We start from the raw sequence: 20,612 nt of genomic DNA on the forward strand, positions 1-20,612 counted from the left end.
TGGGTACAGTCTCGTAATCCCAGACCTCAGGAGGATGAAACTGGGAGTGATCCTAGGTGTCTGGATAACTAGTCTTTCCAAATCCATGAGCTCTCAGGTCACACACAAACACAAGCATGTGAGTCCATGTGCACATGAACACACACACACACATCACCTAAGTACAGAAAAAAACGGTGATGGTAGTGGGAATCAAGTATCAGATTTGACATTTAGGAGAGCCCAGGAGTGAGAAAAGACCTGGGGATTGGGGCCTAAGAAGCATTTAAAGAAATGAAGAGTCTGTGGCTAGGCAGGCTACAGAGAGGAAAAGGAAGCACAGAGATCCAAACACAAATCTGCAGAGGTCCGAGAGCTATTGCTGACCTGGGTCCTGTTGGCAAACCTTGGGTCCCACATTAATGGAGAAGTGAACTGAGCTGAGACATGAGTCCTGCAGTCAGACAGGTGGGGCTTTGCAAACCTGGTTGAAGCTCTAGGGCCTGGTTCCTCCAGTCCAGGCATCTGCAGAGACTTTAACAGGAAACACGCTGAACAGTGCATCTGCGCAGACTCTTTAATGTGTGGTTTCCTGGGGAGGAAGCAGAGTCTCTTTCACTTTTGAAGACCGTGTTTCTTAGCTGAAGAGCCTCGGCCAAGGACAAACACATCAGTGGGCCTGAAGAGCAGGGTGAGTAGTGGGACCCAGAGTCTACCAAACCTTTTGGTTGTGAGAAGATAAGGGCTTGCCTGACTACACTATAGTGTATTGTGGCAGACATGAGGCCTTGTCCTAAGAACCAGGACACAGGGCCCCAGCCTCAGCTTAAGAGAATCTGTAGGCCAGTTCTGGTGATTGATAGACTGCTGGATTCACCTGTATGGTTCATGTGCCTGCTTCTGTCACAGCCTATCCTGAACCCTCCTGTCTGCCCTGAACCTTCAGGAATAGACTGCTAAATGGCAAGGTATTGAGAGGGAGGACCAGGAATGAGAAGAAGACAAAGGCAGCAGCTGGGACAAGCAGGTCTTACATAAACTTATTGTTGTGACCATAAAAAGAGAAATAGGTGTAATAATATGTTCTATGGGGTATGTGGTGAGGTGGCTGGAGGAGAGGGTGCCTCAGCGGGACCATGCTGAGGCATTCCTTCTCCCCTGAGGGACCACACACAAGAAGGTATATAATAGAATAGAGTTTATTCGGGGCATGGGGAAAGGAGTTAAGAGAGTAGTAGAGTCAAAGAAAGGCAGAGAGAAGGAAAGAGTAAAGAAGTAGAGGCTGACCATGACCACATGGCGAGAGAGAGAAGGGAAAAGAGATGAGCCCAAAAGGGCAAGAGAAAACAAGAAAGCAAGAGAGTCAAGAGGCAAGAGAGAGGGGCCAAGCAGACCCTCTTATAGTGGGCCAGGCCTACCTGGCTGTTGCCAGGTAACTGGGAAGGGGGGTGGAGTCCACACAGAGTACCAACATTCCCCCATTTAGTTTAGTTAAAAAAGAAAAATTAGAAAGAGGCAATGGTGAAGGTGAATGGCTGCTTTATACTGACATTGGGATGACATTTGGGGGAGCATAGAGGAATGGGAATTGGGGATGTTGTCTGTTTCCTTGCTGTTCAAGGTCTGTAGAGACATCTGAGGATAGGTCAGAATGAACATATCCAGTAGAAGCTGTCTGTGTCTGAGAGGAGATTGGAGCATCTAAAGGTTGCTTCTCTGAAGCTTTCCTGGGTATAGTAAGCACCCGGACTTGATAAGATGTTGTAACACATGATTATAGGTAGAAAATAAGATTAAGTACATTTGGGAGAAAGAAAAAATTTCTTAAGATTTTGAAACATTTGAAACCCAAAGGAATCCCACCCTTTGGAATAGGTAGCAAGTGGGAACTTTGGGCAAATGTGCTTTTCTGGATGGAGCCTATTTGGTCCATGAGTGGTAGATCTGAGTAGATTTCCTGTAGTTAACAAGTTTATAAAAGAGATAGTAACATGAGTTAACCTTGCCAAATAAGAGTGGATTATATAATAATCTAAAGCAGGCTATCTCAAGAAGATCACCTGCTAGTTATTAGTTTGTCCCATTATGGCTCCTGACAGGACACCTCAAGGCAATTGCCTTTGCACTGATAACCACATCCCAGGAAGATGAGTTGAGTCCCCAGAAACTGCATCCTTGATTGCTCTAAGGCACTAAGCTCCAATGTCAGACTAACCTTGCCAACTCCACTCCAGGACAAGGATATAGAACTAATGTTCCTTTTATCTTTTCATCAGGGCCTCTAAGAAATCTTGGGTCATCAATGAGAGGGGAGGCCCTTGTTCCTATGGAAGCCTGACGCCCCAGCATAGAGGAATGCTAGAGTGGTGAGGCAGGAGTGGGGGAGGGAGCACCCACATAGAAGCAGGGAGGGTAGAACAGGGGGTTGTGGAGGGAAAACCAGGAAAGGGAACTAATATTTGAAATGGAAATAAATAAAATAACCAATTAAAAAAGAAAGAAAAAGAAATCTTAAGTCAGTCCGCCCCCTGCATATATGTAGCTCTTTGGTTTTCGTTGGGAAATTTGACTTCCAGACTAGTTGGCTTAGTATTGCTCCCCTTTGTGATGCTCAGGGACAGAAGACTTCAAAGAGGCCAGCCTGAACTTAGACTGAGCTCTTGAGTCCCTGTCTGCATCTCCCAACCTCACCCTCAGTCACAGTAATCGCTGAATTATTGATCTCCTTAGAGTGAGACTTTAGAAAAGGAATAGAACAAGGACATGGGATAGTGAGTGTCCTACATGTTCCATCATGCACCCCCCATATCTGTGTTCCTGTCCTCCCATCCTGTCCTTGGTACCCAAGCACCCCCTTTTCCATTCCTAGCCCCTCATCCCTTGATTCACATCCTCTAATCCTCCCAACCATCATGCTCTGACCTGCATCCCTCCCTCTTCTTTCTTCTACATTTCCCCACTCTCACTCTCAAGATACCTACCTTCCCACTCCTCCCTCTCCATCAATTTCTCTGTCTAGGCTGAGCCAAGTCTTCCATGCTGTGGTTCCCCAAAGTTAAAGAGAGTTAGATCTCCTGCACACTGCTACTGTGGAGACTAGTGCCTTACTTCAGGAGCAATCATGCTATGCACCAACAAACACAACAAACCCAAGGGTTTAACAGCACTCAAAGATGTAATGAAGGATCAGACCAAAAAAAAAAAATCTAGTGAATAGTGTCTTCCTAAGGATAGGCTTTTGGTTCCCTCTGACTCCGATCCTTCCCTTGACCTCTCCATTTCTCCTTATCCTCAGACATCATTTTTACCTCATCCTTTAAAAGTTATACACGAGGTCCTCCTGGATGCAATCACTGCCATTACTCGGTCCGCATTAGGACAATGAATGGGTACAATGGGTAGGGACCTACTGGGTCCACTCTGCTCCATCTCATTATATACGTTATAGCCTCCTCCTGTCTAATTACTGTTTTCAAAGGTTTCTCCAGAGTAAATAGCAGGCACTCAAATGACTGATCCAGCAGATCAAATAAAGTTAAAACTCTCTTTCTAGCACATGAAGTCCATCCACAGCATACACATCCCTTAAACCCTAAGCACAGGACCAAGCCCCACCTCCATCACCCCCCTCCCATAGGAAACAACCAATTAGAGAACACACACACACACACACACACACACACCTTCTTTCATCTGTCCTTAAGATGAGATAAACAACTTTAAATACCTAAAAGAACCTTAGACAAGCTAAGAAACCCAACTCAATATAACTCAAGGAGAGCTGCCTTCAGGAAAACCAACACAGTAGCTAGAACATTTGCTGGCATCATTCAGCTGTGAAATGTTAAAGAACATGACTACAGTTAAAAACTCTTGTCCCAGAGTTTCCTTTTCTGCCCTATGAAGTCCAAGCCCCTGCACCTAGACACATAGTGCCCACTCCCCAGGAGAGACTTGTGTCTTTCAATTGTTCTGATCAAAGGAGATCTGACCCTGGAGAGGTTGTTCTCCTTTCTTTTTTCATTTTTAATTAAATCTAAATCCTGATCGCTGTGCCCCCTCCTGGTCACCCCTTCTCACAATACCTTTCCCATTCCTTCTTCTCTTCTTTTCTGAGAGGGTGGAGACCTCCTGGGTATCCCTCCACCCTGGTACATCAAGTCTCTGTGGGGCTAGATGCATCCTCTACCCCTGAGGCCAAACAAGGCAGCCCAGTTAGAAGAACATATTCCACAAATAAGCAACAGCTTTTGGGATAGCCCCTGTTCTGAACCCACATGAAGACCAAGTTGCACATCTGCTACATAAGTGCAGTAGATCAGATAGGTCCAGCCCATGTATGCTCTTTGGTGGTGGTTCAGATCCTGAGAGGCCCAAGGGTTCAAGTTAGTTGTTGTTGGTCTTCCTGTAGAGTTCCTTTCTGTTTTGGGACCCTCCATCCTTTCCCCAACTCTTCCATAAGAGCCCAAAAGCTACATCCACTGTTTGACTGTGGGTCTCTTCATCCATCTGAGTCAGCTGCAAGGTGGAGCCATGTTAGACTTCTGCCTGCAAGCAAAACATAGTACCATTGACAGTGTCAAGGACTGGTGCTTGAACACGACGTGGGTCTCTAGTTGGGCCAGTTATTGGTTGACTATTCCCTCAGTCTCTGTTCCATCCCCTGTCCCTTCATTTCTTGTAGACAGGATAAATTTTGGGTTGAAAATGTTGTGGGTGGGTTGGTGTCCCTATTGTTCCACTAGGGTTCCTGCCTAGCTATAGGAGGTGGTCTCTTCAGGTTTCATATCCCCAATGTTGTAAATCACAGCTAAGATCACCCCCATTCATTCTTAGGCCCCTCCCCTATGCCAGGTCCACTCTCCCACCCCAACTAGTTGCAGATTCCCATCCATTTTCATAGCAGCAGGCCTTCTGTCCTGTCCTTCCCCACACCTAATCCTGAATCCCCCATAACTTCTCCCAACACAGTTTCCTCCTTCTATCTGCTTCTTATGACTGTTTTATTCCCCCTCATAAGTGAGATTCAAGAATCCTTGCTTTACCTTCCTTCTTGCTTAGTTTCTTTGGGTCTATGGAGTGTAGCATGGGAATCCTGTACTTTATGACTCATATTCACTTATCGATGAATACATGCATGCTGATCTTTTGGGGGTCTGGGTTACCTCACTCAGAATGATATTCCCAAGTTCCATCCATTTACCTGTAAAATTCAGAATGTCTTTGTTTTTAATAGCTGAATTGTATTCCATTGAGTAGATGTACCACATTTTATTTATCCATTCTTCAGATGAGGGACATCCAGGTTGTTTCCAGTTTCTGGTTTTTATGAATAAAGCTGCTGTAAGCATACTTGAGCAAGTGTCCCTGTAATAAGTGGAACATCTTTTGAGTATATGCCCAGGAATGGTATAGCTGGGTCTTGAGGTAGAACTAGTCCCAGGTTTCAGAGAAACCACCAAATTGGTTTCCAAAGTGGTTGTACAAGTTTGCTCTCCCACCAGCAATTGAGGAGTGTTCCCCTTGCTCTACATCCTCACCAGCACATGCTGTCTCTTAGCTTCTAAGATTTTGGCTTCTTAGTTTTTGATCTTAGCCATTTTTGTGGGTGTAAGATGTAACCTAAGAGTTGTTTTGATTTGCATTTCTCTGATGATTAAGGAGTTTGAACATTTCTTTAATTGCTTCTCAGTTGTTTTAGATTCTTTTGTTAGGAATTCTGTTTAACTAGCTACCCCATTTTTAATTTAGTTATTTGGGTTGCTAGAGTCTAACTTCTTGACTTCTTTATAAATTTTGGGTATTAGCCCTCTGTCAGATGTATGGTTGGTGAAGATCCATTCCCAATCTGTAGGCTTACATTTTATACTATTGACAGTATCCTTTGCCTTACAGAAGTTTTGCAGTTTTATGAGGTCCCATTTATAAATTGTTGATCTCAGATCCTGAGCCATTGATGTTCTTTTCAGGAAGTTGTCTCGTGTACAAATGAGTTCAAGGCTATTCCCAACTTTCTGTTTTTTTAGATTTAAAGTATTTGGTTTTATGTTGAGGTCTTTGATCCACTTGAACTTGAGTTTTGTGCAGCAGGACAGATATAGATCTATTTGCACTCGCTCTACATGCAAACACCCAGTTGGACCAGCACCATTTGTTGAAAATGCTTTCTCTTTTCTGTTATGTGATTTTGGCTTCTTAGTCAAAAAATCAAGTGTCCCTAGGTGTGTGGTTTATTTCTGGGTCTTTGATTCTATTCCATTGGTCAACCTCTTCTGCTACTATACAAATATGCGTTTTTTTACTAATGTTGCTCTTTAGTACAGCTTGAAGTCAGGGATGATAATTTCAGAAGTTTATTCATTGCTCCAGATTGTTTTAGCTATCCCTGGGTTTTTTTGTTTGTTTTCCCATATGATGTTTAGAATTGCTCTGTCAAGGTCTATAAAGAATTGTGTTGGAATTTTGATACGGATTGCATTAAATCTGTACATTGCTTTTGTTAAGATGAACGTTTTCACTATGTTAATTGTATCAATCCACGAGCAAGGGAGATCATGCCGTCTTCTAATATCTTCCTTGATTCATGGTATTCCAAATTTCCTGGATGTTTTGGGCCAGTACTTCTTTTAGATTTGACATTTTCTTTCACTTATGTATCAATTTCTTTTATTGTATCCTCTACATTTTTTCTTTTTTTCTTTTTCTTTTTCTTTTTCTTTTTATTTTCAATATTCTTTGTTTACATTCCAAATGATTTTCCCTTTCTTGGTTCCCCCCCCCAAGTCCCATAAGTCCTCTTCCCTCAGCCAGTTCCCCAATCAACCCCTTCCCACTCCTCTGTCCTGGCAATCCCCTACAATGCTGCATCAAGCCTTTCCAGGACCCGGGCCCTCTCCTTCCTTCTTCTTGGGAATGATTTGATATGTCGGTTGTGTTTCGGGTATTCTGAGCTTCTGGGCAAATATACACTTAGCAGTGACTGCATTCCATGTGTCTTCTTTTGTGAATGGGTTACCTCACTTAGTATGATATTTTCCAGTTCCAACCATTTGCCTATGAATTTCATGAATTCATTGTTTTTAATTGCTGAGGAGTATTCCATTGTGTAAATATACCACATTTTCTGTATCCATTCCTCCACTGAGGGACATCTGGGTTCTTTCCAGCTTCTGACTATTATAAATAGGGCTGCTATGAACATAGTGGAGCATGTGTCCTTATTGCATGCTGGGAAATCCTCTGGGTATATGCCCAGAAGTGGTATTGCAGGGTCCTCCAGAAGTGTTATGCCCAGTTTTCTGAGGAACCACCAGACTGATTTCCAGAGTGGTTGTACCAGCTTGCAATCCCACCAGCAGTGGAGGAGTGTTCCCCTTTCTCCACATCCTGGCCAATACCTGCTGTCTCCTGAGTTTTTAATCTTAGCCATTCTGACTGGTGTGAGGTGAAATCTCATGGTTGTTTTGATATGCATTTCCCTAATGACTAATGATGTTGAACATTTTTTAAGGTGCTTCTCAGCCATTCGAAGTTCTTCAGATGAAAATTCTTTGTTTAGCTCTGTACCTCATTTTTAATAGGGTTATTTGCTTTTCTGGGGTCTAACTTCTTGAGTTCTTAGACCTCTATCAGATGTAGGGTTGGTGAAGATCTTTTCTCAATTTGTTGGTTGCCGTTTTGTCCTTTTGATGGTGTCCTTTGCCTTACAGAAACTTTGTAATTTTATGAGGTCCCATTTGTCAATTCTTGATCTTAAAGCATAAGCTATTGGTGTTCTATTCAGAAACTTTCCTTCCTGTGCCCATGTCAAGGGTCTTCCCCAGTTTCTTTTCTATTAGTTTCAGTGTGTCTGGTTTTATGTGGAGGTCCTTGATCCACTTGGACTTTGGCTTAGTTCAAGGAGATAAGAATGGATCAATTCACATTCTTCTGCATACTGACCTCCAATTGAACCAGCACCATTTGTTGAAAAGACTATCTTTTTTCCACTGGATGTTTTCCACTCCTTTGTCGAAGATCAAGTGACCATAGGTGTGTGGGTTCATTTCTGGGTCTTCAATCCTATTCCATTGATCTACTTGCCTGTCACTGTACCAATACCATGCGTTTTTTAACACTATTGGTCTGTAGTACTGCTTGAGGTCCAGGATACTGATTCCCCCAGAAGTTCTTTTACTGTTGAGAATAGTTTTAGCTATCCTGGGTTTTTTGTTATCCCAGATGAATTTGAGAATTACTCTTCTAACTCTATGAAGAACTGAGTTGGGATTTTGATGGGGATTGCACTGAATGAATTGTATTGAATTGCTTTTGGCAAGATGGTCATTTTAACTATATTAATCCTGCCAATCCACCAGCATGGAAGATTTTTCCATTTTCTGAGGTCTTCTTCAATTTCCTTCTTCAGAGACCTGAAGTTCTTGTCATACAGATCTTTCACTTGTTTGGTTAGAGTCACACCAAGATGCTTTATATTGTTTGTGGCTATTGTGAAGGGTGTCATTTCCCTAATTTCTTTCTCAGTCTGCTTATCCTTTGAGTATAAGAAGGCTACTGATTTGCTTGAGTTGATTTTATATCCAGCCACTTTGCTGAAGTTGTTTATCAGCTGTAGGAGTTCTCTGGTGGAGTTTTTTAGGTCATTTAAGTATACTATCATATCATCTGCAAATAATGAGTTTGACTCTTCCTTTCCAATTTGTATCTCTTTGGCCTCCTTATGTTGTCTAATTGCTCTAGCTAGTACCTCTTGTACTACCTTAAGATTCTCTATTCCATCTCTTATATTCTGTCGGTGCTACTTTATCTGTTGTTTCTGTTCTGTTCCCTAGGTTTTCCATTTCCCAGATTTCCTCAATTTGTACTTTCTTTATTGTTTCTATTTCCATTTTCAGATCTTGAATAGTTTTGTTTCTTTCCTTCATTTGCTTAAGTGTATTTTCTTCTATTTCTTTAAGGTATTTATTCGCTTCCTCTTTAAATAACTCTACCTGTTTAATTGTCTTTCCTTGTATTTCTTTAAGGTGTTTATTCATTTCCTCTCTAAAGACCTCGATCATCTTTCTAGGATTGGCTTTAAGGTCATTTTCTTGTGCTTGCTGGTGTTAGAATATCCAGGGTTTGCCATAGAAGCTGTGCTCTGAAGGTGACATATTGCCTTGGCTTTTGTTGGCAGTGTTCTTTCAAGGGCCTTTACCACATGGATGGCTTTAGCTCCTGGATGTTCCTTTTGTAGCAGGTATTGGGAAGAGGACTAACCTTGATGGTCCTGGTGTGTCAGGCATCTGATGGGTATCCTTGGACTGTATGGTTCCCAATCAGCAAGTCTGATGAAAGTGGGCACAGAGATGTGTGAGAGATGGAGGTCCACTAGGGAGAGACACTCAGGCAGCTAGGGGTGCCCCAGAGGACTCAGTGTCAGGAAGATGAGTCTGGGAATAGAATCTAATCTGAATAGTTCAGGATCTACTGGTCTGCTTTCATTTGTTACTAGGTCTCCCCTATCCATTCTGATCAAACATACATTTCCAGAGCAGAAATGTCTGACAGAGACAAGATGTCACTGGCCTCCCACTTTGAACAACAGAAGAGAGTCTTAATGCAGTAAGAGCACAAACTTCTCAGAGAAGCAGTATCTGAGGACCCTATCACTATGGGAGAATCTCAGTCCAAGCAGAAGAGTAACAAAAAGGTGGCTTGGTATGGAGGTCTACAGGATGTGGACCTCACTTTCGAAACAAAAGATCAGATGGAGAAGGATCTGTTGAAGCACAGAGCCCAACGGTCTTTCCTAAGTAAGTACACCAAGAACCCCAACCCATCACTCTGTGATCCCTTCATCACCACTGAGCCCTCCTGACAAGGTTTCCGTGGGCAGGCTAGCCTCATGTCAGAAGAGTTCACAGGTTCCAGGAGAGACTGGAACAAGAAGGCTTTTAGGAGTCCCTAATTGAACTCAAGAGAGCACTCTGCTGTACAGTAGTGGGCATGCTCAGACTCCCATGTGGTACTTATAGCCCAATGGAAAGAGCACCCTGAAACTGTAGCGGAGAGAGTAGAGCTTGCAGAAAGACTCTAAGAAGATTGTCAAAGGGTCTTGAGGCCAGTTATTGAAAAGAATAATTAGTAATACCAGTGTTACAAGCCCAGACTTTGGAGCTGGGTAGAGGCAGACTCAATGTATATATCTGGGAAATTGGAAGGTAAAAAAAAAAAATGTCTCCCTGGGCTATGTAAGTAAAGTTATAATCCATGTGAAATATTAAACAGGTTCAAATAGTTAATAAATGTTCAATAATTAAAGGACAAACCCATGCAATTGCTGCTGCTGTGGTGGTGGTTTGCAACCCTGTGGGAAAGAAGCTCAGAGCCACACATGAGGGAGCTGAGGCTTAGAGAGGAATAGAGACTCACACAGAGGACTAGAGTAGAACCAGAAGTGTTTAGATTTTATTGTCCTGGAGCAGGACTGTTGCTCAGCAGCATGTATGAAGCCTTGTTGTCCCATGTAACCATGGAGAAGGATATGAGGGTAAGCATGAAGGACCCCAGCAATTCTCCCTGCCTCCTACTGCTGCCTCTCTGATCAACACACAACCAATGCCTCCTTCCCATAGGACTTTTCAGATGGCCAAGAATATCCGATGATGTTTGCCTTAGTCATCACATCTATGGAAAAGGGCAGACCTCTCATCATAAGTCACGGAGACACTATCGTCTGTCAAAGAGGGAACGTGAGGAATTGGAATCTGAAAGGTCTGAATGTATAAGAAAAGGTAAGCTAAGCTGAGAGCTTTGGATGGGACTTCCAGTGACATAAATGTGGCTCCTCAAATGAGCACCTCCACTTGTATGGGGACCTGAAACCCTAAACATATTTTTAAGAGCAGAGCAGCATGATGGAGTGCTAAGAGTCACAAGCTAGAAATGATTCCCGGGGCTCTGCAGTGCTGTAGTTGCATTGACAGATGGGGAAACTACAACCCAGCCTACAGCAGTGAGCCTAGCCCAACTGGCACCCAGAGCTCAGCTCAGAATCTGAGTGTGCACTGAAGATACAGAGGGTCAGGGAGGTCCTGAAGCTCTAAGAAGTTCTTGTCTGTTAAGATGGACCAGGGAAGAAGGTATGCTCCTGCATAATCTTCAGCTAGTTATTAATACTGAGTTCCCTTAATTCATTTGCACTTCTTTCCAGTGCACAAAGTGGAGAAAGAGGTTAACTTATTCAAGTTCACAGCTCATAGAGACAGACATAGGACTGGGATCTAGAACAATCAGGGCCTAAGGAGTGACTTTCTCCTCCTCCACAGGCTGCTGCTCTGTGAAAGTCCTTCTGACCTTATCTTACCTTCAACACCCATTCTTCCCACCCCACATGAAGGTGGAAGAGCTTGAGTTCAAGGGTAACCTGAGATACATAGTGAAAGCCTATAAAAAAATTATTAACAAAGGGGGAGGAAGACACTGTGGAAGTAGGGGAGGGGAAACAGTAATTGTGATGTAAAGTAAATTTAAAAAAAAGAAAAAAGTTATTACCCAAGATTATTAGTGGCTTTTCAGTAGCTTGTCATAGTATTGTGACAGGAGCAGTTTATAAAGGAAAGGCTCACAGATCAAGAATAGTCCATCAGGGTACAAAGGCCAGAGCAACAATGATTGACACAGCTGCTCATGAGTATTTATAGATTGGAAACCGAAACAGATGAACACTGCTGTTGTATCTTTTTCTTTCAGTCCAGGACTCCAGCACTAGTAATGGTGACACCTACAATCAGGTGGACCTACCTCAATTAACCTATCATATCCCTCACAAAACTTCCCACTGACATTTGTGCTGGGTGCTTCTAGATCCTGTGACACTGACAATGCTATCCCTGACATCATTTCACAGGATCATTGTAAGAGTTGAGAGTATGAGTGTCAGAAGCCCTGTGGGAGTTCTGTAACTGGATGCTTCCTCTCTGTCCTTTCTCACTGGGAGAGCCTATGCAGTCCTTCACCAAGCTTTTCCAGTCCCAGACCACCAGTCCATGAGTTTCCAGGACAACTTACCCAACCTTTCAACATCAGTGGGGGAGACTGAGGACAGGAAACCTCAATCTAGATCTATAGATCCTGATTTCAGAAACAAGTTAGCCCCTGAAGCCCACCCTCAAGGGCTACTTGTGTGAATTAATGCTACCCTCAGTGCTCTTACCAAATTATCTCCAATACCTTATCCATGGCAGTACAGCCTTGTACTTTGAACAACTAGCATGTTTTAAATAATGAACTTGAATTCTAGTCCATGGGGTGTCCTACTGTCTGTCTTGTCTTGAGCTCCTTTGAAATAAAATGGTGAGATGAGATTTGTGTTTGGGTCCAAACTGGAGACATGACTCTATAGATGTACTGTTTAGAGGAAAATGAAGTGCGGTAGGAGCCTGGCTAAGTGCAGAGTTTGGCACAAACTGATTGGTTGGTTGATTGACTGATTGCAGCATAAAATGATTTCACATTCCCCATATGGAAAAGCTAGCCCTGAGCTCCTGATTCTCCTGACTCTGTCTTCTGAGTAACAAACCACAGAACTATACAACCATGCCCAGTGATTTTTTAAAAAGCCTGCACATTAATTATAATTCTGAAGGCTGTAAGTCTAAGATTGAAAGCTATGACTACTCAGTCCCAAAAAAGGAGTATTAAAGCAAACATATACCTACAGGAAAGAAAGGGTTTCCACAACAGCTTGCCCATTCCTAGAAGATAAGTATTGGTCAGTTATTAAGGGGCCTGGCCCCATGACTCCGAACTCTCACACTAGACCTCTATCCCTTACTTGTGTGTTGGCAACTGAAATTCAGCATGAGTTTCAGAAGGGACAAAGGACATTTAAACAATTGTCACAAATTAGGCTTGTTCTTACCAAAGATATCTATAAGACAGTATAAAACACACCCAAAATTGCCAGGCCTGGGGACCAGGTCTGTGTCCTGAAACATGAACTCTATGGCATTCCTAGATCTTCTCATCAGACCCACAGTATCAGGACTTGCAGAAGGATGTTGTCAGGACTAGGATCTGTCAGGAGTAGACTTCAACTCCACTGTCTGTAATCTCCCCCAACTATTCTGTGACCTCCAAGAGGAAGAGACCACAGCCCCCAAATTATAGATGGGAAACCTGAGCTCAGTGAAGCTAGTAGATCAATTGATAGGCTGACTGAGGACAGAGTTATACCTGTGAACTCACCCTTTACTCTCAGTCTCAAGAGCAAGTTTTATACAGGGTAGGAAATTGATAAATATCTAAAGCACTAATGGATGACACACAGCATTATAAGTCACATGAACACTTGAATCAGAATCTTCTACTCTAAAACTCACATTTTCTGCAGCACTACGCTGCTAAGAAAATCAATGTCCATAGCCTTAGTATGCTGTACATCTTACACAGATGCCTAATGATCCAGATATTGAAGGATCAAAGAAAGGTAAGAATGAAAGAAGGTAAAATGGAAGGAAGGTAGGAGAGAAGGAACAAAGGAATGAAAGAAAGAAAAAGGAAGGAAGGGAAGGGAAGGGAAGGGAAGGGAAGGAAAGGAAAGGAAAGGAAAGGAAAGGAAAGGAAAGGAAAGGAAAGGAAAGGAAAGGAAAGGAAAGGAAAGGAAAGGAAAGGAAAGATTGAATGAATAGACAACTCTAATATGAACATTTCTGCTTAATCTTACTCTCTATTATTCAGAGGTCATTCGAGAAATATATGAGAAGCAAGAAAAGTCCATTAAAGAAAAGTATTTGTTCCAAAATGTCACAAAGCTACTACTCCTACAAAAAATGTGCCCAAGAGGCTCAGAAAACCTGGTCAGGAAAAGTTGGCATCCATGTGTACCAGAGGAAGGAGGACATGTGATTGAGATCCAAGACTTATTTGGCCCAAACATAGGTACTCAGGAAGAGCCTCAATTAGTCATAATAGAGGGGGCTCCTGGGATTGGGAAGTCAACACTCGCCAGACAGGTGAGGAGAGCCTGGAAGGAAGGCCAGCTCTACAGGGATCGCTTCGAGCATGTCATCTTCTTCAGCTGCAGAGAGTTGGCCCAGTGCAAGCAGCTGAGTCTGGATGAGTTCATAGAACAAGGCCAGGAAGTGCCCACAGCTTCCATCAGTCAGATCCTGTCTCACCCTGAGAAGCTGCTCATCATCCTGGATGGCATAGATGAGCCAGCATGGGTCTTGGTGGAACAGAATCCTGAGCTATGTCTGCACTGGAGTCCAAAACAGCCTGTGCACACACTGCTGGGCAGTTTGCTGGGGAAATCCATCCTTCCTGAGGCTTCCTTCCTGCTCACAGCTCGGACAACAGCTCTACGGAAGCTTATTCCTTCTTTGGAGCAGTCACTTCAGGTGGAAGTACTAGGGTTCTCTGAGTGTGAACGGAAGGACTATTTCTACAAATACTTTGCAGAAGAAGATGATGCACTTATAGCTTTTAGTTTGGTTCAGTCAAACCCAGTGCTCCTGACCCTGTGTGAGGTTCCCTGGGTGTGCTGGTTGGTCTGCACATGCCTGGAAAAACAGATGGATGAGGATGATAATGAAGTCCTCTCACTGACCTCACAGACCACCACAGATCTTTGCCTGAAATACATTTCCTTGATAATCCCAGGTCAGCACCTGGGGACCCAGCTCAGAGCCCTTTGCTCACTGGCTGCTGAGGGGATCTGCCAAAGAAGGACTCTATTCAGTAAAAGAGACCTACGTAAGCAAAAGTTAGCAAACGTTGCCATTGACACCTTCGTGGAGATCGGTGTCCTTCAAAAGCAGCCCATCTCTCTGAGCTACAGCTTTGCCCACTTGTGTCTCCAGGAGTTCTTTGCAGCCATGTCCTACATCTTGGAGGGTAGTAAAGAAAGACATGGTAATATGAAAATCAACAGAATTGTGGAAACGCTGGTAGAAGTATATGGGAGACATACCCTGTGTGAGGCACCCACTGTGCACTTTCTATTTGGTCTTTTGAATGAACAGGGAATAAGAGAAATGGAAACAATCTTTGCCTGCAAGCTGCCTTGGAAGACAACATTGAAGCTGCTATGGAGCATCATAGGGGACCCACCCTATCAACTACACCATCTGGGTTTGCTCCACTGTCTGTATGAGAGTCAGGAAGAGCAGCTCCTGACACAGGTGATGCATAATTTTCACTTAACAGTGCCTGGCCCAAACTCCATGGAAGCCACAGTGTCCCAGTCAAATATGAATCACCTGGTGGTACAGACAGACATGGAGCTCATGGTGGTCACTTTCTGCATTAAGTTCTGCTGTCATGTGAGGAGTCTTCAGCTGAATAGGAAAAGGCAGCAGGGACATGAGTTGACGGCCCACAGGATGGTTCTGTGAGTATGGACATACAACCCACTTTGCAGATTCTCTGTGGATCCCATGAGTCCACATGTTCTGAACACCAGCCCCACTCTTAGCTGGTTCCATGGCAGCAGAGTACAGGTCATCAGCAACATCTAACTGCTGAATCTGACCACCTTTCTCTATTCACCTCTGTGTACTCAATCATGAGAGGGGGCTATGAACTTCTCTCTCCCTATGCCTCGGTGAGGAGCACCCAGCTTCTCTGATTCAAATCAACTTCACCCTTCACAGGATTGCAATGGCCACAGTTACTGATCCTTGCTCTTAACATGCTTTCTCTCTAAGAAATATCTCATTCCTTCAGGCACCATCCCCTATCCCCATGACAGTAACCTTGGCCCTGAAATCTTTCCCCATCGCCTTAGAATGCATATGTTTGAGAGGCCCTATGGTTTCACTGCCCAGAGGATATCTGTGTGTGTGTCAGTGAAGGCAGCCTGGCCCTGGCTCTCATCTGAGAGGCTCCCTAACTTTCTGCCAATCCCAGTAGCAAGGTACACTTCTTCCAGGGTTTGCTACCACTATGCAGTATAGCTTATTTAGTATCAGTATGTGTTTCCTTCCCACTACATGATTCACTTTGTAAATATTCATTAAGTACTTATTAAGTCCCTAACAATCAATCACAAGAGGAGAACACAATTGCTGTCCAAGGACAACCAAACCTGGAAGAGAAGACAGCCAACTACTCTAATTTTAGAGGGAGTGATTCTTGCAATGATCAGGCACATGCCTGGTATCAGGGAAGGGAGTGTTTACTTAAGTGGAAAGATTCTCAGGGGTAGCAATGTTTTATTTAAGTTTTCTGTTTTTACATGTTGAAACTTTGTCTCCTAGTCATCTGAACAATATGAGCTAATAATCTTCTCATTCTTGTATTCCTATAATTCTTAGCTTTGGTCTTTTCATAGTATCCCAAATTTCCTGGATGTTTTGTGTCAGAAACTTTTTATTGTAACATTTTCTTTGACTGATGTATCAATTTCTTCTGTAGTATCTTCTACACACCTGAGATTCTCTCCATCTCTTATATTCTGTTGCTCTCATTTGCATCAGTGGCTTCTGTTCTCTTAGCTAGGTTTTCCATCTCCAGAATTGTCTCAGTTTGTGTTTTCTTTATTGGCTCTATTTCCATTTTCAAGTCTTGAACAGTTTTGCTCATTTTCTTCACCCATTTGATTGCATTTTCCTATATTTTTAAGAGATTTATAAACTTCCTCTTTATAGGCCTCTATCATCTTCCTAAGATTGAATTAAAGGTCATTTTCTTGTGCTTCTACTGTTTTAGAGTATCCAGGACTTGCTGTAGTAGGATCGATTGGCTGTGTTGGTGACATATTTTTCTGTCTCTTGTTGATTGTGTTCTTAAACTGGCCTTTAGCCCTCTGTGTTTTATCATTAGTATAGGCTTAGGTGCTGATTTCTGAGTTTATCTTTACTGGGTGGGTATTTTTGTATTATTTTTCCCTGAGGCTCTGTTTATCTCTGTCTTCTGGCCTGAGTGGTCTGGAGTTCTGGTGACTAGCAAGGATTCAGGTCTAATAGGGTGAGTCTTCAGGAGTTTTTGTGCCCTGTATGGCCTTTGTGGATTTTTTATGCCAACCTTGCCTCTGGGATTCCTAGTTCTAGTGTGGCTTGGGGTTCTTTGTGTCACAATGGCCTATGGGAAAACAGGCAGAGTTGTGGGCCAGAAACATCATAGAGTCTGGTATAGAGTGAAGTTTAAGCATGTAGGGTGTGTTTTAAGGAGGCTTGGCAGGCAAGGGCTTGAAATGGGGTCTTACCTCCTTATCCTTGGTGCCCACAGGCTTCTGAGAATGCAGGCAGAGTTGTGGGCCTGAAAATGTAGTGCAGATGGCAGAGTGGAGTCTAACACTGTTGGGTGTACTTTAGGGAGATTTTGCTGACAGAGCATTTGGGGGGATGGGGAAGTGCTGGGTTTTATCTGACTGAACTTGAGGCCTTCAGGCATCTGGGAATGCAGGCAGAGTTGTTAAACAGAAAATGAAATGCTGGGACAGAGTCAAGTCTTTGAAATCTGAAAGCCTGTCCCCAGTGACATACTTTCTGCCACAAAGACCACACCTCCTAAGCCTCCCCTAAGAGCATCATGACTTGAACAAACCATTCAAATGTCTATGCTTCTTGGTGACATCTCTCAAAACACATGTAGCAAACATAAGACCCTAACTTTGATCCACAGCAGAAAGGCAAAATTGTGTTATAGTCTTTAATCTATTCTCTGCATACTTGCCTATGGGGAAACTGGGTCACACTTAATCTGTCATTTTATATTCACATTTGATTTCTTAATTAATCAAGGCTACCTTCTCCTAGAACTAAATGTCTTGTACAATATCATTCTCAATAACCTTATGAAAATACCTTCACAGAATAACTTGGCCAATTAAAGCACTTTCCTATTCTTGGCCATTTTAGTTTGTTTCTAAGTATCTATGGTTATACAAAGTCTTGAAGGGCTTTAGACACATAGTGTGAATAGAAGACATATATGGAGCTTCAGAAGTATTCTGAGGATGTACAAAGCCAGAGGCCAGATAAGGAAAGAGGAACCAGGAACACCAGCTTGCTTGAAAAGCACACTACCCTTAGGATTCTGAGGACAATTCCATCCGAAAGTGAAAGGCTTCAGCTGCTAGTGAGAAAATAATGATGAAAGAAAAAATCATCCAGACAAGGTAGGGAGATGAACAAGAGGCCATTGAACACAAGGGAAACAGTTCCAAGGCAGAATTGGCCAACACCAATGACAAGGAGGAAAAAAAAGCTGAGGAAATTAAGGCATCAAAGATTGCAGGGTGAGCAATTTCTCCCTGTGTGCCTCATAATGTCTTGTGCTTTTTAAATAATGCAGTCTGAATTTCCAGGTTAATACTGACCATGCATCAAAACTGCTATCCTTTGTGGGCTGGGGGAGTGGTTCAGACAGTAAGAGCACGGGCTGCTCATTCAGAAATGTAAAATCATTCCCAGCACCCATACCCTATGGCTAATGCCACCTTTAGCTCAGTTCCCGTGCCCAGCTTCTAGCCTCTGCTGGCTCCTACATTCATATAGGGCACAGACAAGCAGGCATAAAATCATATACATAAAGTACAAAAACGATAAACATTTTTAAAGCATTATTCTTTGAAGTTTAGTATTTGGTTTCCATAACATTTCTTTGATGGTATAAAATTGTGGGGGATGGAACCTGTGTTTTTTTCAATCAAAGTTGCCTACCCTGAATCTGTGTTATGGGGGGTGGGGTTTTTGTGCATTGTTATTTTGTTTGGTTTGTAGTTCTGGGGATACAATGTTGCACAGACCAGACATGGAGTTGCTCCCAGCCTCTGGGTGTTTTAAGCCTACAGTTCACCATTCCTATGCCTAGTAAACTTTGTTACTGGCAGTAAAGAATAAAGGAATGCACTACCATTGTGGGATGATCTCTCTCTCTCTCTGTCTCTGTCTCTGTCTCTCTCTCTCTCTTTCTCTCTCTGTCTGTCTCTCTCTGTGTATCTGTCTGTCTGTCTGTGTGTGTGTGTGTGTGTGTGTGTGTGTGTGTGTGTGTCCTTCCCACTGGCCTTCTGTTCTTGGAAGGATACAAGGACCATGTGAATCAACACAGTTGTGGTATAGTAAGTGTGATCATGCTTACCATACTATCACAGTCCTTCCCAACGGCCTCTCCTGAACTCTCTTCCTATACACCTTTCTCCTTTCCTTCATGACTCCAGAAATCTGTTACAAAGGAAGGAAAGCAGGTGCATTCACATCAAAGAGAAGAAGCCCATCTGAATTTCCAAGGTCCCACTTAGTGTCGGGCCACGAGCTGAGTACTATATATTACAAAGAAAAGATGTAAGTCATTTGTTCACACCCTTGGAACTAAGTCAGAAACATATCCAAAAAAGGAGCACACAGCATGCTATCCTAAAGGACACAGATGAGGAACCACCCAGAGAAGAGAATCCACACTTTGTAGCAAAGGAACATGTATAAGGGTAGTGAATTCTGGGGATAGAAACCAATGCCTGGAGCTCATGTAGATAGAAACCCAATCTGCTATGTAGGGCTGAGCACGCACCATGCACACACAAATCACACCCCTCTGCTACCTCTCTCTCCCCTCAGGTACAGATGGACCCCAATCACAGATGCCAGTTGGAAGATTTTCTTCTCCAATCTTGAATTCACAAGAAACCTGGAGGAGCTGGACCTAAGTGGAAATCCATTGAGCTACTCTGCAGTACGCAGTCTTTGTATGACTCTGGAAGAGCCTGGCTGCCAACTGAAGACCTTGTGGTGAGTCTGGCCTAGGCTCTCCCCTGAAGCAGGGGTGGGTGGGAGGAGATTAGAGGCAAGGGATGTCTAGGATGAGGCTTGGTATTTATCAAATATTCACTGAACTCATGCCAGTGAACTTTCTGACACATGCCAGATGTGTTAAAGTAAACAAATTGAATTCTGTTTGGGGAGGGATCATGAGAGACTGCATTCATCAAGAAATCCCACTAGCTAATGACAACCCTGGGCTCATAAGGGTTTCAGTGGAGCACATTTCCTGAGGACATGGCTAAAACAGAAGTGAAAAATAGAGGCAAAGGGAAGCCTGAGGGGAGAAAGCTCCAGGTCCAAGGAATGGCATCTCCCCCTTTCCTCCTGCCCTCTGCCCGCCTAATCAGAATTCTACTCTGTTACTATAGACTTTACCTTTATTAAGATCACACTTAATGAATGGCATCATGCCCTCTTCCAGTTATGGTGAATTTCATATCACATGACTCTTGAAATATAGCAGTCAGAGGTCCTAAGCCTATGGAACTCTGCCATGGCCAATGGCAGCTGAGCATTGATCCTGACCTATATCCGTTGCTCCCACAGCTCAGCTGTGGAGAGCTTGCAATTATCTCCCTAGAGCAGAAAAGGCACAACAGAGAGCTAACCACTGGCAGCTCAGCATGCCAAGAATCACAAAGAAAGAACTGAAATACATTTTTAAAAGCAACAAGCCCCAGAGAAGCTGACAGTGAACATCTCCTATGCAGGCTTGTTAACTGTGGCCTCACATCCAGATACTGCTCACTCCTGGCCTCAGTGCTCAGTGCCCGCTCCAGCCTGACTGAACTAGACCTGCAGCTGAATGACCTGGGTGATGATGGTGTGATGGTGTTGTGTGAGCGGCTTAGGAAACATGCCTGCAACCTCCGCATCCTTCGGTAA

General features: G+C 43.3%; 1 protein-coding gene across 2 annotated transcripts in view; it reads left to right on the forward strand.

Moving 5' to 3' along the window:
• Window positions 1-580: 580 nt before the first annotated feature.
• LOC127694893 (NACHT, LRR and PYD domains-containing protein 1a-like) overlaps window positions 581-20,612 on the forward strand; it is a 42,454-nt gene continuing 22,422 nt past the window's right edge. For both annotated transcript variants that reach the window (XM_052196646.1, XM_052196647.1), the window contains exons 1-6: window positions 581-670; window positions 9,511-9,773; window positions 10,596-10,754; window positions 13,702-15,355; window positions 19,524-19,694; window positions 20,438-20,608. In XM_052196646.1, the coding sequence (XP_052052606.1) occupies window positions 9,632-9,773; window positions 10,596-10,754; window positions 13,702-15,355; window positions 19,524-19,694; window positions 20,438-20,608 (2,297 nt within the window). In that variant the 5' untranslated portion in view covers window positions 581-670; window positions 9,511-9,631. The remainder of the gene's footprint in view (window positions 671-9,510; window positions 9,774-10,595; window positions 10,755-13,701; window positions 15,356-19,523; window positions 19,695-20,437; window positions 20,609-20,612) is intronic.

This window comes from Apodemus sylvaticus, chromosome 10 (assembly GCF_947179515.1).
Source record: "Apodemus sylvaticus chromosome 10, mApoSyl1.1, whole genome shotgun sequence".
NCBI classification, from domain to species: domain Eukaryota; kingdom Metazoa; phylum Chordata; class Mammalia; order Rodentia; family Muridae; genus Apodemus; species Apodemus sylvaticus.